At 48.7% G+C, this 15,671-nt stretch overlaps 1 protein-coding gene across 3 annotated transcripts in view; it reads right to left on the bottom strand.

Moving 5' to 3' along the window:
- The window catches only part of DIP2B (disco interacting protein 2 homolog B), a 240,773-nt gene extending 234,361 nt beyond the window's left edge, over positions 1-6,412 (bottom strand). For 2 of the 3 annotated variants that reach the window (XM_062203677.1, XM_062203678.1), the window contains exon 1: positions 6,202-6,411. In XM_062203677.1, coding sequence (XP_062059661.1) covers positions 6,202-6,301 — 100 coding nt within the window. In that variant the 5' untranslated portion in view covers positions 6,302-6,411. Of the gene's footprint in view, positions 1-6,201 lie in introns of all 3 variants that reach the window. The other variant, XM_062203679.1, reaches the window with a different exon arrangement.
- Positions 6,413-15,671: the final 9,259 nt, after the last annotated feature.

Below are 15,671 nucleotides of genomic sequence, written 5' to 3'. Positions count from 1 at the left end.
TCAAACAACAAGATCTGTGTGTGTGTATGTGTGTGTGCATGTGTGTTTTAAGACTCAATTTATTGGGGCTGGCGCTGTGGTTCACTTGGTTAATCCTCCACCTGTGTTGCTGCCATCCCATATGGGCGCCGGGTTCTAGTCCCGGTTGCTCCTCTTCCAGTCCAGCTCTCTGCTGTGGCCCAGGAGGTCAGTGGAGGATGACCCAGGTCCTTGGGCCCTTGCACCTGCATGGGAGATCAGGAGGAAGTCCCTGGCTCCTGGCTTCGGATCGGGGCAGCGTGCCGGCCGTAGCGGCCATTTGGGGAGTGAACCAACAGAAGGAAGACCTTTCTCTCTCTCTCTCTGTCTATAACTCTACCTGTCAAATAAATTTTTAAAAAGACTCATTTATTTATTTGAGAGAGTTACACAGAGAGACAGAAAGAGAGATCTTTCATCCACTGGTTCACTCCCCAGATGGCCCCAACAGCCGGGGCCAGGGCAGGCTGAAGCCAGAAGCAAGGATATTCTTCTGGGTCTCCCACGTGGGTAGTAGGGGCCCAAGCACTTGGGCCATCTGCTGCTGCTTTTCTTAGGCCATCAGCAGGGAGCTGAATTGGAAATGGAACAGCCGGGACTCAAACCAGGGCCCACAGGTGGAGGCTTCATCACTATACAACGCTGGCCCCAAGGTTAGTTCATACCATGGTCTCCCCTTATTAACAGGTGCTATTCTTTACAATTAGGTGAATCATTCTTCCATGAATCTCTCACTTCTTCTTTTGTCCACAAAACCTATTTTCTTTAAAAAAAAAAAAAAAAGATTTATTTATTTGAAAGGCAAAGTTAGAGAGAGACAGAGACATAGACATATGCCATTATCCCATTCACTGATTCACTCCCTAAATGGCTGCAATGGCCAGGGCCGAGCCAGGTCAAAGTCAGGGGCCAGGAACTCCATCTGGGTCTCCCATGTGCGTGGCAGGGGCCCAAGCACTCTGGGCATCTTCCGCTGCTTACCGAGGCCATTAGTAGGGAGCTGGCTTAGAAGCAGAGCAGCTGGGACACAAACTGGAGCCTATATGGGATGCTGGTGTCACAGGTGGCAGCTAACCCACTGCATCACAGACCAGCCCCCCAAAAACCTCAAGGTTTCATAGTCACAACTAAAATCAATTTATAACCAATCTAATTTTCTCAGTCACAAGTAGTCTGGCTCCAAAAGAATAACGTTAACTAGCTTTCCTTTACTAAACTCCAAGTAACTCCAAAATGAAACTCCTCCCTCAAAGGATTAAAATTGGCCACCAAAGAGGATTTTCAAAGTATATCACAGGCTCTGACAACAATTCCTAAAGTTGGGTTCCAATGTAAAAAGAATACACCCCGCCAAAAATACATTCATGCCAGGCAGATCACAAAGCCAGCACCATGGCGCCGCAGGTTAAGCTGCTACCAGCAATGCCAGCGTCACATACAGGAATGCTGATTTGAGTCCTGGTTGCTCCGCTTCCAAACTAGCTCCCTGCTGATGCTCCTGGGAAGGCAGCCCCTGCCACCCACATGAGAGACCGTTGCTCTTGGCTTCAATCTGGCCCAGCCCCAGCCATTGAGGCCCTCTGGTGAGTGAAACAGTGTATGGAACATCTCTCTCTGTCACTCTGCCTTTAAAAAAAAAAAAAAAAAAAAAAAAGGCAGATCACTTAGGTAATGCCCTTTTTGTGTTGTTTAAAAATGTATACTCCTGGGCCGGCGCCACCTGCAGCGCCAGCATCCCATATGGAATGCTGGCGCCACCTGCAGCGCCAGCATCCCATATGGATGCTGGTTCTAGTCCTAGTTGCTCCTCTTCCAGTCCAGCTCTCTGCTGTAGCCTGGGAAAGCAATGGAAAATGGCCCAAGTCCTTGGGCCCCTGCACCCACGTGGGAGACCAGGAAGAAGCACCTGGCTCCTGGCTTCGGATCAGCGTAGCTCCGGCCATTGTAGTCATTTGGGGAATGAACCAGCGGAAAGAAGACCTTCCTCTCTCTCTGTCTCTCCCTCTCACTGTCTGTAACTCTGTCAAATAAATAATCTTTTAAAAAATAATTAAAAATAAAAATGTACACTCCTGGGGCCAGGTTGAGCTGCCTCCTGCAGTGCCAGCATCCCATATGGGCACCACTTTGAGTCCCAGCTGCTTCACTTCCGATCCAGCTTCCTGGGAAAGCAGCAGAACACAGCACAGGTGTTTGGGCCCCTTCCACCCAAGTGGGAGATCTGGAAGAAGCTCCTGGCTCCTAGATTCAGCCTGGCCCGGCTCCAGTCATTGCGGCCATTTGTTGAGTGAACCAGTGGATGGAAGACTTCTTTCAGTTTCTCCTTCTTTTTCAAATAAATAAAATAAATCTTAAAAATACATCCACTGCTGCTTTCCTTAATACCACCACATCAGGCACCGCAGCGGCTCAGCTGTAGCTTTCTGACAAGGTGTATCCTACGAACCCATGTCTACGCTATCCTTCCAGGGAAGAGGCCTGCTTCCAATAAGGGACAGCAGGAGGAACTGACCAGTGTGCAGGTAGCTTACCTCTACTCGCCTGCCTCTGCAACTGTGATCTCCCTCCTCTTCCCCACTCCTAAAGAGAATTCCCTGCAACTCTTAGAAGCAGTCTCCTGCAAGGGGGACCTTGTGCCATGCTTCAAGGACCAGTGGGCAGGGGGAAGGGAGGGGGTGACTCTGTTGCCTGTGTTCAGAGGAGTATTCAAACAAGAAAAGGGCGGATCCCTCCTGATAGCCCTGCTGAGTCTGAAATGCCTGCCAGCTGCCATCCCTGGGCGGTTCCGCTCGCAGCGACAGGCTACAGGAGTGTGGGGTCAACACCCTCCCTTCCATCGCGCCGAGGTCCAGACGGCAGCGGCAGCGCTACACCACAGCCCTCACTGCCAGCTAGAGTCCATCTCGCATTTAGGACTCTGCTGTTTCTTTTGTACAACGTCAAGGCTCATGGCTTCCTCTTTTCTTCGAAGGCGCGTAACCATCACAGTCTCACGTGCTGCTTTGTTGTATCTGTAAGTGATTTCCTTAACTAGAGTCAGGGCTCCCTGAGAGCTTGCAGTCCGCTGCTCACATCTTTAACCCTTGCACGCTGCAGGCCCAGAACGTCCACCGAACTAAATGCCTACGTGACAGCTCAAAGATCTGAAAAGAGCAGAGAGAGATTCAACAGAACTATCTGGAATAGTGATTTACACCAGTCTGGTAGCTTCTCCTTAAGAGGAAAAATTAGTTGGTATGAGTAAAGTTCAGACAACAGAGCTCACTGTTAAATATATAATAACAAATGTGGGCCATGAAAAAAAATTTCTATCAGAATACTTATAAAAACCTACTCTGAAGGCCGGCATCCCATAGTTCAAACTGCTTCACTTCCAATCCAGTTCCCTGCTAAGACATCTGGGAAAGCAGTGGAAGAGGGCCCAAGTGCTTGGGCCCCTGCACCACGTGGGAGCCTGAGAAGCTCCAGGCTCCTGGGGTCCGCCTGGCCCAGCCTTGGCCATTGCAGCCATTTGGGGAGTGAACCCACAGACAGAAGACCCCCCTCCCCCCGGCATCTCCTTCTCTGTAACTTCATCTTTCAAATAAATAAATGTTTAAAAAATTTTGACTCATCCATTATTACCTATTTGACTCATCTACAGAAAAATGATTTATGTGATTCATCTACAGAAGAATTCCCAATTCTATGTAAATTCAATCCCCCAGGGATTCTCCAGACAGTTTTCCATGGGTCTGTTGAGCGCAGAAGTAAGAGGCTTCAACTACCAAGTGCACGGTGACCTGCCTGAAGCACCAGACATCACGGGCTCTGCGTGAATCTGCGGCAAGCAGCCCACAGGAGGCACAGCCTGCAGTCAGTCAGCAGGGCTGCCTGATCTATGAGCAAAGCCTGCAGCTGAAAATACAGGTAGGCACAAAGGGGACTCCATCAGCACCCGGCTCAGACCCCGTCCACGGCGATGATCAGCTGCAAGCCTGAGCCTCAAAAGATGAACACAGAGAAATGAAGGCACCACCGCCAGCAATGTGTGATGCACACAAGAGTTAAAAGAACCTTTTTTTTTTTTTTTTTTAAAGCAAAGTACTTTTGTAAGAGCAGGCACAGTAGAGCAAATCTAAAACAAAAGTTAAGTTCAAAATATGCCACCAGTCTTCACAAATAACACCACAGATTTGGGGCTGCTGGGTGAACTGCATGTGAATTCCTAATGACGTCCACCTGCTCTACAGTCAACCACCTCTGTGCTTTAGGCAAGACAGACGCACACAGACATGGCCATCACGCTGACACTGCAGGCCCAAGGGTTTTCCACTGTCCTTTCCCCAGTGTTATCCATTGCTAAAAGAGATGAAACACTGGGTAACTCAGCAGAAGTCTGTAAGAAGCAAATTCAAACTAAGTCACATGCCACCAGAACAATCCTCCACTGCAAAACCAACCGTGCGCTTGTCCTTAAAACGTTTAAGTCCCTGGCAGCCGCAGTTTCAGCGAGCATCACACCTCTCTGAAGAGAGGGAGGTGAGCAAATCACTCGTGGGTCCTAGAAGCAGTCCCTCCGAGTGTCCAGAAAGACCCAGCGCTGCAGTACACAATAACCAGCTGGAAGGAGTCTGCAGGATTCCCCTCAGTGTGGATCAACTCCTACTTCAACCTCACTCCACCCCAAACGTCCAGGCAAAACTCTCTTTCCGGCTAATCAAAGCTAACTGATCTGTTAACAAAATACCTTTTGAAGGTCCAATCTGAATGGAAATCATCAGATTTAATGACAACGCTCTGGCCAACAGAGTGTTGAATCTCAAGAGGCAGGGCTGAAGGGAATGCAAACACCCCTCAATTTGGGGGGGGGGGGACCTTGAAGAAATCTACATCTTAACTAAGGCTCAGCCATTACTTGAATGCGACTGGGTGCGCCTGGCGAATTTTTCAAGCCAAGGTGTAACTAGACAGACAAGCCCCGAAGGATCCTTATCTTCCTAAACACTTCCCAACTGATTAATTGAACAACACTATGTTGGTAATTAAGTGAAGGTGAACACAGCACCTCCCATACAGTGGGAAAACCTAAAAGACTTATTTAAAATAATGATTTCCTCCAAGGCATGACCGGACCTACAACACTGAAATCTCATACTGACTTTTCATTGTGAGGGATTCTGGAAGGGGGTGGGGGGGCCCCAAATGCCTCGATAAGAAAACAAAAAGTCAGAAGGCCCCCTGGGACCCTGTCACATACACGCTTTTCCAATCAACAGCTTTCAATCCCGTTGAAAAATGCTACTGGAGAAGGCCTCTGGACAGGAACTCGGTAAGAATAATACACAACTCCGGGGAAGCCACAAAAGTGTTGATCTCAAGCTTGGGGCGGGGTGGGGGGGGGGGCGCTTTTGTCTGAGAGGCAAGGCCGTGATACAAACGGGAACTTGACAGAGAAGCGATCACAACTGCCCACCACAGAGCACTGGGTGTCATTGTTGTCCGGGGGACTTCAGACACCCGTGGCCTGACTTACTCCATCTTAAAAAAAAAAAAAAAAAAAAAAAAAAAAAAAAATTCACTCAATCAATCAGTCTTCCCAGGACCCATCCATTGTCGAGAGAACAGCGGCTGGCGGCCAGGATTCGACTCCGAAAGGGGATCAGCCGAGGAAAAGCCAGTCCCAACACCGCACGCACAGGGCGAGCAGCCCTAACGACAAAGGTGGTCCCGACGCGGCCCCCGGCTGGGGGGCTCCCCGGGTTCAGAGCCCAGGCTCCCCAGGACCCTCCACGGTGCACCCCGCATTGTCAGCACGAGGAAGAAACGCCGCTGCGGATTTCCCCCGGGGTCTGTCGCCCTCTCTGAAGCCGGGCAGGGGGCTGCCACCAGGGCGCGGGGCCTCCAGCAAAAGGCAGAGGCGAGGGGCGAGCTGTCAGGACCCTCCTCGCGGCCGCTCTGCCCAGCCGTCCGGGCGCAGCTTTGTCTCGGCAGGGGCGCTGGGGGACCCCCCCACCCCGGCCCTGCTCGGCCCCCTCCCAGGGAAAACAATGAAGCCCACCCCCCCACCCCCACCCCCGGGAACGCGCTCGGCCGGGCCGGGGGCAGAGAGCGGCGAGGACGGGCGCCGAGGGCCTGCCCACATTTCCTGCCCCCGCGCGCCCCGCGCCCCGCAGGGACCCCGACCCCGGGCCCGGCTCCTACCCTCCGAGAGCTCCAGCTCCAGCTCCGCCAGCTGCGCCCGCACTTCAGGCGGCAGCGCGGCCACCGCGGCCGGCGACGGCTCCAGGCCTCGCTCCGCCATCCCGGCTCCGCCAGCCGCACACACTCCGGAAGACGAAGAGAGGAGGAGGCCGAAAGGAGGGACGGACTGACGCGGGCCCACACCCGGCTTACAGGATCCGGCTCCGGCCGCCGAGCGCCGCCAGCGCCGCCGCCAGCGCCGCCGCCATGAGCGAGGGTCACGTGAGCGCGGCGGGCCCGCCCCCCCGCCGGAGCACGCGCCTCTTCCGCAGCCCGGCTCGGCCGCGGACGGGCGGGCTCAAGGCGCCCTCTGCTGGCCATCTCTGGAAATGGCGGGCTCGAGGCGGCCACCCATCCCGGGTTCTTTAGCGAAACAGGTTCGCTAGGTGGATGCTTGGATTTAGCGCGGCGTGGACGTGGAGTGTCTGCCTGCTACGAAATCGCGAGAGAAGGCTCTCAGCGGCCAGAAGCTTTGAGCTGTCATTCACATTCTTTCATAGTATTGCAAGTTTTTGTCATGAAGATGTTTGACTCCCCCCCCCCCCCCCAGTCTGGAAGATTCTGGTGTTTTCATTTCCTTCCAATACTGATCGAGACAGAGACAAGGCCTCAACCCTATTCATTAGGAATTTCTAAATAATAGTTTATTTCATTCACGGACTGGAAGGAAAACTAAAAAACAGACCAGTTGGGGCAGGCACATGGGCTGGTGGCTGAGAGGCTGGTTGGGATGCTCACATCCCATCATCGAGTGCCTGGGTTCAAGACCTGGCTGTGTTTCCAATTCCTGCTTCTTGCCAGTGAGCAAGAAGGGAGGAGGTAACCATCGAAGGCGCAAGGACTTGGGTCTGTGCCATCCAGGAAGGTGGCCTGGATTGATTTCCTGGCTCCTGCCTGTGGCCTGGCCCAGCCCTTCTGTTTTGGAGCGTTTGAGGACTTAACCAGCAGATGGGAGTTCATCTCTCTCTCTCTCTCTCTCTGACTTCCAAATAAAATTAAAATATTTTTATTAAAAATGTTGAAGAACTTCAATTTGAAAAAAGGGTACACTATCACAGCTGGTCGATTAGTAGACTTTGAAATTTGTTCCCTGCACCCTTATTGGGAAATCTGTGAGAACTTGTATATCTTGTATATATATATACATATATATACATATATATATATACATATATATATCTTGTATATATATCTTGTATATATATATATAGGATGCTGTGCCAGCATCCTATATGGGTACCACTTCGAGTCCCGGCTGCTCCATTTCCGATCCAGCTCTCTGCTATGGCCTGGGAAAGCATTGGAAGATGGCCCAAGTCCTTGGGCCCCTACACCCGTGTGGGAGACCTTGAAGAAACTCCTGGCTCCTGGCTTCGGATCAACACAGTTCTGGCCGTTGTGGCCAATTGGGGAGGGAACCAGCGGATGGAAGACCTCTCTCTCTTCTCTCTGCCTCTCCTTCTCTCTCTGCCTCTGCCTCTCTGTAACTCTGCCTTTCAAACAAATAAATAAATCTCTCTAAATGAAAGAAAGGCTACAGATTCACTGACGCTGCTTCCAGCAGTTCTCCCCTAACCATGGAGGAATTTGTGAGTGCTTTGACCCATGGAATGTGGCAGAGTGACGCTGTGTGACTTACCAAGGCCAGGTGTTAGAGGGCCAGGCAGCCTCTACGATTCTTTTCAAAACAAATATTTATTTATTTGTTTGAAAGGCAGGGAGACAGAGAGAGAGAGAGAGAGATCTTCCTTCCAATGTTTCATTCCCAAAATGCTGCAATGGCAGGGGCTGGGCCAGGTCCAAGCCAGAGCCTAGATTGCCTTCTAAGTCTCCCACATTGGTGGCAGGGACCCAAGTACTCGGGCCACCTTCTGCTGGTTTCCCCTGGGCACAGTAGTAGGGAGACAGACATAAAGTGGAGCAGTCAGAACTCAAACCAGTGCTCCGATTTGAGATGCCAGTGTCACAGCAGTGGTTTAACCTGTTGAGCCACAGTGCTAGCCCCTCTTTTTAAACTCTTTGATTCGGTTATGTGTACTGAGTATAGTATTTTTTGTGTTATTCTTTTCCTTTTAAAAAATATTTATTTATTTGAAAGAGTTACAGAGAGAGAGAAGTAGAGGAAGAGAGAAAGAGAGAGAGAAGTCTTCTATCCACTGGTTCATTCCCCAATTGGCCACAATGGCTGGAGCTGCACCGATCCGAAGCCAGGAGCCAGGAGCTTCCTTCAGGTCTCCCACGTGGGTGCAGGGGCCCAAAGACCTGGGCCATCTTCCACTGCTTTCCCAGGCTCTAGCAGAGAGCTGGATTGGAAGTGGAGCAGCCGGGACTCGAACCAGTGCCCATATGGGATGCCAGCACCACAGGCGGCAGCTTTACCCACTATGCCACAGCGCCGGCACCTGTTGATTTGATTTGCTAATATTTTGTTGAGGTTTTGTACACCTATGTTGATGAGAAAAGTTGATCTGCAGTCTTCTTATAATGTCTTTGGTTTTAGAATTAGGCTGATGCTTGTCTCATAGGATGAGCTTAGAAGTACTCCCTCCACTTTCATTTCCTGAAATAAATTATAGATTAATTGGTACACCTTCCTCTTTGGTTTAATTGATTAAATTCAATGGTAAATCCATCTGGGTCTCATACCTCCTGGCTTGGGGATGGTATGACCTAAGTGTTTGTGTCTCCCCAGTTTCATATGTTGAAGTCCCAGCTCCCAAGGTGGAGGTCGCAGGAGAAGGAAGATTTCAGAGATGACTAGAGCTCCGCCCTCATTGAAGACAGACCCCAGAGAACTTGTGAACATGGCAGGAAGGTGCCACCTATGAACGAGGAGTGAGCCCTCACCAGATACTGAATTTGCCAGGACCTTGACCTTGGCCTCAGACCCCTGAGAAATACATTTCTGTTTGTGAGCTCATTTGCTTATGATACTTTGTTAAAATAGTTCAAATAGACTCAGACAGGAAGGTTGGTAATTCACTGAGTCAATCTTTTTTTTAAGATACACGGTTTTTATGGGGCTGGCACTGTGGCTTAGTGTGTAAAAGCCGCCCATATGGACACCAGTTCGAATTCCCGCTGCTCCTCTTCCGATCCATCTCTCTGCTGTGGCCTGGGAAAGCAGAAGATGGTCCAAGTCCTTGGGTCCCTGCATCTGTGTGGGAGACCCGGAAGAAGCTCCTGGCTCCTAGCTCTGGATCAGTGTAGCTCTGGCTGTTGCAGCCAATTGAGGAGTGAACCAGTAGATGGAAGACCTCTCTCTCTCTCTCTCTCTCTCTCCCTCTCTTTCTGTGTATGTGTAACTCTGACTTTCAAATAAATAATATATATATTTTAAAATATAGTTTTTTAAAAATTTCTTTTTTTAAATATGTATTTGAAAGGTAGAATTAGGGAGAGGGAGAGACAGATCTTCCATCTGCTAATTCACTCCCCCACATGGCTGCAAAGGCAATGGCTGAGCCATGCTGAAGCCAGAAGTCTAGAACTCCATCCAGGTCTCCCACGAGGGTAGAAGCAGCTCAAGTACTTGGGCCAGTTTCTAGTGCTTTCCTATTCATATTAATAGGGAGCTGAATTAGAAGTGGAGCAGAAGGGACTCAGAACAGGTGCTCGGGACCAGCGCCGTGGTTCACTTGGTTAATCCTCTGCCTGAAGCGCTGGTATCCCATATGGGCGCCGGGTTCTAGTCTCGGTTGCTCCTCTTCCAGTCCAGCTCTCTGCTGTGGCCCGGGAAGGCAGTGGAGGATGGCCCAAGTGCTTGGGCTCCTGCATCCACATGGGAGACCAGGAAGAAGCACCTGGCTCCTAACTTTGGATCGGCGCAGCACCAGCAGTGGCAGCCATTTGTGGGGTGAACCAACGGAAGGAAGACCATTCTTTCTGTCTCTCTCACTGTCTATAACTCTATAATCTCTAAAAAAAGTTATCATCTCAAAGTTCATGTCATTCTAAACCACATTAGTACATTTTAATACTTTTCTAGATGCTTGTATTTTTAAAAACAATATATACTGGGGCCGGCGCTGTCGTGTAGCGGGTAAAGCTGCCTGCCACCTGCAGTGCCAGCATCCCATATGGGCGCCGGTTCTAGTCCTGGATGTTCCATTTCCCATCCAGCTATCTGCTATGGTCTGGGAAAGCAGTAGAAGATGACCCAAGTGACTGGGCCCCTGCACCCATGTGGGAGACCAAGAGGAAGCTCCTGGTTTCTGGCTTATTGGCACAGCTCCTGCTATTGCAGACATTTGGGGAGTGAACCAGCAGATGGAATAAATGAATTTTTTTTTTTTAAATCTTATCACATTGCCACACTTCATTGAAATCCATGCTCCACCCACCCCAGACTATTATGCTGAGTCGGCCACTTATTATGCTTCCTTGCCTTCACTCTATCCAGGTTTCCCACAAGGGTGATGGTGCCCAGGCACTTGGGCCATCTTCCACTGCTCTCCCAGGTGCACTAGCAAGAAGCTAGATTGGAAGTGGAGCAGCTGGGATCTGAATGGGACCTCTGATACAGGATGGCGGTGTTGGAAGAGGCAGCCTAACCTCACACTTCTTTTGACTATCCAGTGAATAGACATCTGATCAAGAGTCAACTTGAAAGTTGATCCCTTTGCTACCTGGAGGGCTGCTCACTCTTTCCTGAGTATCCTAGTACTTTCAAGCATTCACACCATTTGACAGCAGTATTTGGGCTTACAATGCTTGGCTCTAAAATTAAGGATAGGAACTTGTAATTTTAGCATTCTGTGTACCTAGTATAGTGCTTGGTTTATAGATGGTTTAGATCAAAATGGTCATAAATGGAACAACTACAGCCATAGAGAGTTAGTACTTAGGCATTTTCTAAAGGTTAACTACTGATGGAAAAATGATTGTTAGGCAAATAGCCATATATTCACAAGAAAATAAGAGTGGTAAGATACAACTAAAAAATTTTACAAGTTTACATCTGGAAACTTTGAGGGTATCTGCTGTTACCCAATTTTGTGTGAGTAAACTGCTGGATTAAATTACTTGTGTGAATACATGAAGAAGTTACAGTTGGCTATGGCCATGGGGAGCTTATACTTTTCTTCAGGAAGGTGGAGGAAAGCATTAGATGGAAATGCAAATTCTACAACCTTCAAGTCATGTTTATAAGTGTGTTATATGACTTCTTGACACAACTAGTCAAGTTGTGACACTTTTAAAATTAGCTCAAAGAGGCCGGTGCCGAGGCTCAACAGGCTAATCCTCCGCCTAGCTGCGCCAGCACACCGGGTTCTAGTCCCGGTCGGGACGCCGGATTCTGTCCCAGTTGCCCCTCTTCCAGGCCAGTTCTCTGCTGTGGCCAGGGAGTGCAGTGAAGGAATGCCCAAGTGCTTGGGCCCTGCACCCATGGGAGACCAGGAGAAGCACCTGGCTCCTGGCTTCGGATCAGCGCGGTGCGCCGGCCGCAGCGCGCCGGTCGTGGCAGCCATTGAAGGGTGAACCAATGGCAAAGGAAGACCTTTCTCTCTGTCTCTCTCTCTCTCACTATCCACTCTGCCTGTCAAAAAAAAAAAAAAAAATTAGCTCAAAGAAAATGCAATCTAGTTAAAAAAATCAACCTATATTACATATGAACTACTGGATACGAAACAATTTGGTTTCAGTATTTTGTTGTTGTTGTTGTTGCTCACCCCTCCCTCATCTAGCCATGATTAAGGAAAAAAAAAAAAAAAACCTAGCAAAGTAAGCAAGCATAATCATCTCAAAACTGTACTCATCTCTTCCTCTCCACAAAAGGATTCTCTGCTTGTGTACCAGTGTGGTGAATGGTACAAACATCCATCCAGTTCCAGAAGACAAATTCAGGAGTCATCTCTGATGCCTCCTTCCTTGTTTATTGCCTGGTGCATGTCTTGCACTGATGACACTTTCTACATGGTTCAAGTCTTTGCCCCAGTTGCATCATTATCAGCTGTAATTCACTTGGTCTCCCATAATGCACACTTCAAATCCCGGGAATCCGGCTTTTACTTCTCCAGCCTTTCTGGAAGGCAGAACAAGGTTCCTCATGCAATTGCTGCAGGGCACTACAATTCTTCCACTGCACGATAGTGCAGTATGGGCTGCTCCCTCATCCAGAACACCTTCCTTCTGCTGTCTAAGCAGCCCCACTCCTTCCATCCCTGCACCACCCCTCACACCACTTGCATAGATCAGTCAATTCCAGCTTTCCTACAGGACTGTTAGGACTGTTTCATGACTTTTTTTTGACAGGCAGAATGGACAGTGAGAGAGAGAGACAGAGAGAACGGTCTTCCTTTGCTGTTGGTTCGCCCTCCAACGGCTGCCGTGGCTGGCGCGCTGATCCGATGGCAGGAGCCAGGTGCTTCAGGGCCCAAGCACTTGGGCCATCCTCCACTGCACTCCCTGGCCACAGCAGAGAGCTGGCCTGGAAGAGGGGCAACCGGGACACAATTCGGCACCCCGACCGGGACTAGAACCTGGTGTGCCGGCGCCGCAAGGCGGAGGATTAGCCTGTTGAGCCGCGGCGCCAGCCTTGTTTCATGACTTTTTAAGTCAAGCACCCTAAAGACAGAAATCCTCTTTGCTGCCCAGCACTCTGTGGAACACACAACATGATAAATACTGGTTGAATGAATACTCCACCAGGCTTAGCTCCAGTGCTAAGTCAATACTCTCAGTTGTGTCGAGTCGAGACGACAGTGAGTGGCTGAGGTGGAATTTGGAATGCGAAGTAGAAAAATGAGAAGTTAGATGTCATCACTTAAAACATGTGTTGTAAAAGTAACTGCCAACACTGAGGCTGGAATCCCACTATGGTTCATGAAGTCAGACACAGCAGGTGCACAATGACAAGAGGAGAAAAGTGGAGCACCTTCAAAGAAAAGCTACTAAAAAAAATGAACTTTTGAAAAAAGCTGATGTAGCTTGGTTCTTCCCACAAGACCAGAAAAACTGGGAGTCCTTATTTGGGAATGGTATAAAATAAAAAAACACCCCAGTTCTTCCAAACCTGTAATCTGCAGACACCCTTCATACCTTTAAGCAAATTCCCAATTCTAACCTCCAAAGGAGCTGGTGTTCAGTGGTTCAGACGCTTGCCTCTTTACAGCATGCCTGGGTCAGTCCAACTCTGGCTCCCGAACCCAGCTTCTTGTTATGCTGCCCTAGGAGGCAGTTTGTGATGGCTCAAGCAACTGGATTCCTGCCACCCGTGTGGGAGATCTGGGTAGCATACTCAGCTGCTGGCCGAAGACTAGCAGCTTCTGCCTCAGCCATGGTGTGCATCTGGGGAATGAACCAATGGATGTGGGCTCTTTCAAGTAAATAAAATTCAAAATTGGTACATTTGGGTAAATATTTTATTGGTTGAAAGCAGAGATAGGTCTCTTTTCTACTATTGGTCCACTCTGCAAATGTCTGCCACAGCTGGGGCTGGGTCAAGCTTAAGACACAAGCCTACGGCCGGCGCCGTGGCTCAACAGGCTAATCCTCCACCTTGTGGCGCCGGCACACCAGGTTCTAGTCCCGGTCGGGGTGCCGGATTCTATCCTGGTTGCCCCTCTTCCAGGCCAGCTCTCTGCTGTGGCCAGGGAGTGCAGTGGAGGATGGCCCAAGTCCTTGGGCCCTGCACCAGCATGGGAGACCAGGAGAAGCACCTGGCTCCTGCCTTTGGATCAGCGCGGTGCACCAGCCGCAGCGGCCATTGGAGGGTGAACCAACGGCAAAAGGAAGACCTTTCTCTCTGTCTCTCTCTCTCTATCCACTCTGCCTGTCAAAAAAAAAAAAAAAAAAAACAAAACAAAAAACAAAAAAAAAAAAAACAAACAAAAAAAAAAACCACACAAGCCAGAAACTCTATTTGGGTTTCCTTTGTGGGTGGCATAGGTGGTAGCTTTGGGATCTGCATGGAAGGCCTATATTTCCGGGAATGGAGAGGCCTACTTCCGGGGAAGAAAGTCCATGTCAAGGTCCCTGCGGGTGCCTAAAGGTCAACCAATGAGGATCAGACCTGTCTCAACCTTTAACCCCCATGCCCTGAATCTATAAAAGGAGCTCTCCCAATCTCTGACGTGAGACTTCTCCAGCCCCCACTCTGTTGCTCTGTTGGGACTGGGGAACCTTGCCTGGGAGTGGAACCCCAATAAAAGCCCGTGAATTAATCGATTTGTCTGCCTGGGAAGATTTGCCGCACACCTTGCAATAGGGACTTAACCACCCCCTGCTGCTGAAATCATGCGGGGCACTGGGGCTTGAATCCTGGCATTCTGATATAGGATATGAGAGTCCCAAATGGCATCCTACTACTAGGCCCAACACCCATCCCAGGTTAATATTTTCTAACAATTAGTATAGTGAAACATAAGGTATCTGTAATGAAACTCCCGCCAAATCCTTTCATTTTAAATACAACTCAAAAGCCTATGTGTCTGAGATTAGTTTACAATCTGCTAAAAATACCCAATTATACTACGCTCCTGATATGATAAAGAAATTTGTTATGAATTTCTTTTGCCCAAGTAAACACACTGAAGTAAGGCCCTTAAGGCTTGGCTAGTACCTAACTCCCTGTAAACCTTTCATTAGAAGGATCATTTTGCTAACATTAGTCATTTTCATTAAATAACTCTTCATTAGCAAATTAAAGGTTTAACTGAATGGAAATTCCATTTAATGGGCTAAGTAATTACCAAAATGAATGTTCACATTAAACCTATTAAAATATCTATCATTTACAAACATATCCATGTCGTATTAACTTGGTAGAATACTAAATATTTTTGAGAATTAGAAAATGTAGTTTTGAATTAAGCTCTATTGTAAAAAAAACAGATCTTGACCATAAAAAAAGTTCATGTTTAACAAGATAATTCAAGGATAAACTGCTGTGTAATAATAACCATAAAATGCCACTGCAATTTTTTTGGCAATATGCTATATTCACATGAATATACAGGTAACAGTCATTAAAAAGTCAGGGATTCACACAGCTCTTCTATTTTTGCCTTAGATTTTCAAGTAACAATAATAATAAAGAATTATTTAAATTCCCAAGAACTTCCCCTTTAAAGTCTCCAAAACTCTGGCTGAGTTTGATGGTCACATATTCAAATCTGGCCACAATTTGCCCCACGAAGACAAAATCCTTAAGCTGCACATTGTGCGATTCTCCCCCACCTCCTTCAATAACTGGGCCCCTGACAGTAACTAAAGGAAAACTCTAGAATTATAAAGCCATTTCCAGTTTGCTGCCTGTGTTTTATTGATAAAAAATCACACTTGGCCACTGCTCCACACTCATGCCCACAAAACATCACCTGAGACCAGAATAATGATGGAACTGAGAGAGGGCAACACAGACAACTACTGCAAAATCAACAGAGGTACTTTTTCAGTCATACACCACCTGGAGAAAAGGAAACCAGTCC

Source organism: Lepus europaeus, chromosome 10 (assembly GCF_033115175.1).
Source record: "Lepus europaeus isolate LE1 chromosome 10, mLepTim1.pri, whole genome shotgun sequence".
NCBI lineage: Eukaryota > Metazoa > Chordata > Mammalia > Lagomorpha > Leporidae > Lepus > Lepus europaeus.
The sequence above is the reverse complement of the archived record's forward strand: the minus strand, read 5'-3'. Positions and strand labels throughout refer to the sequence as shown.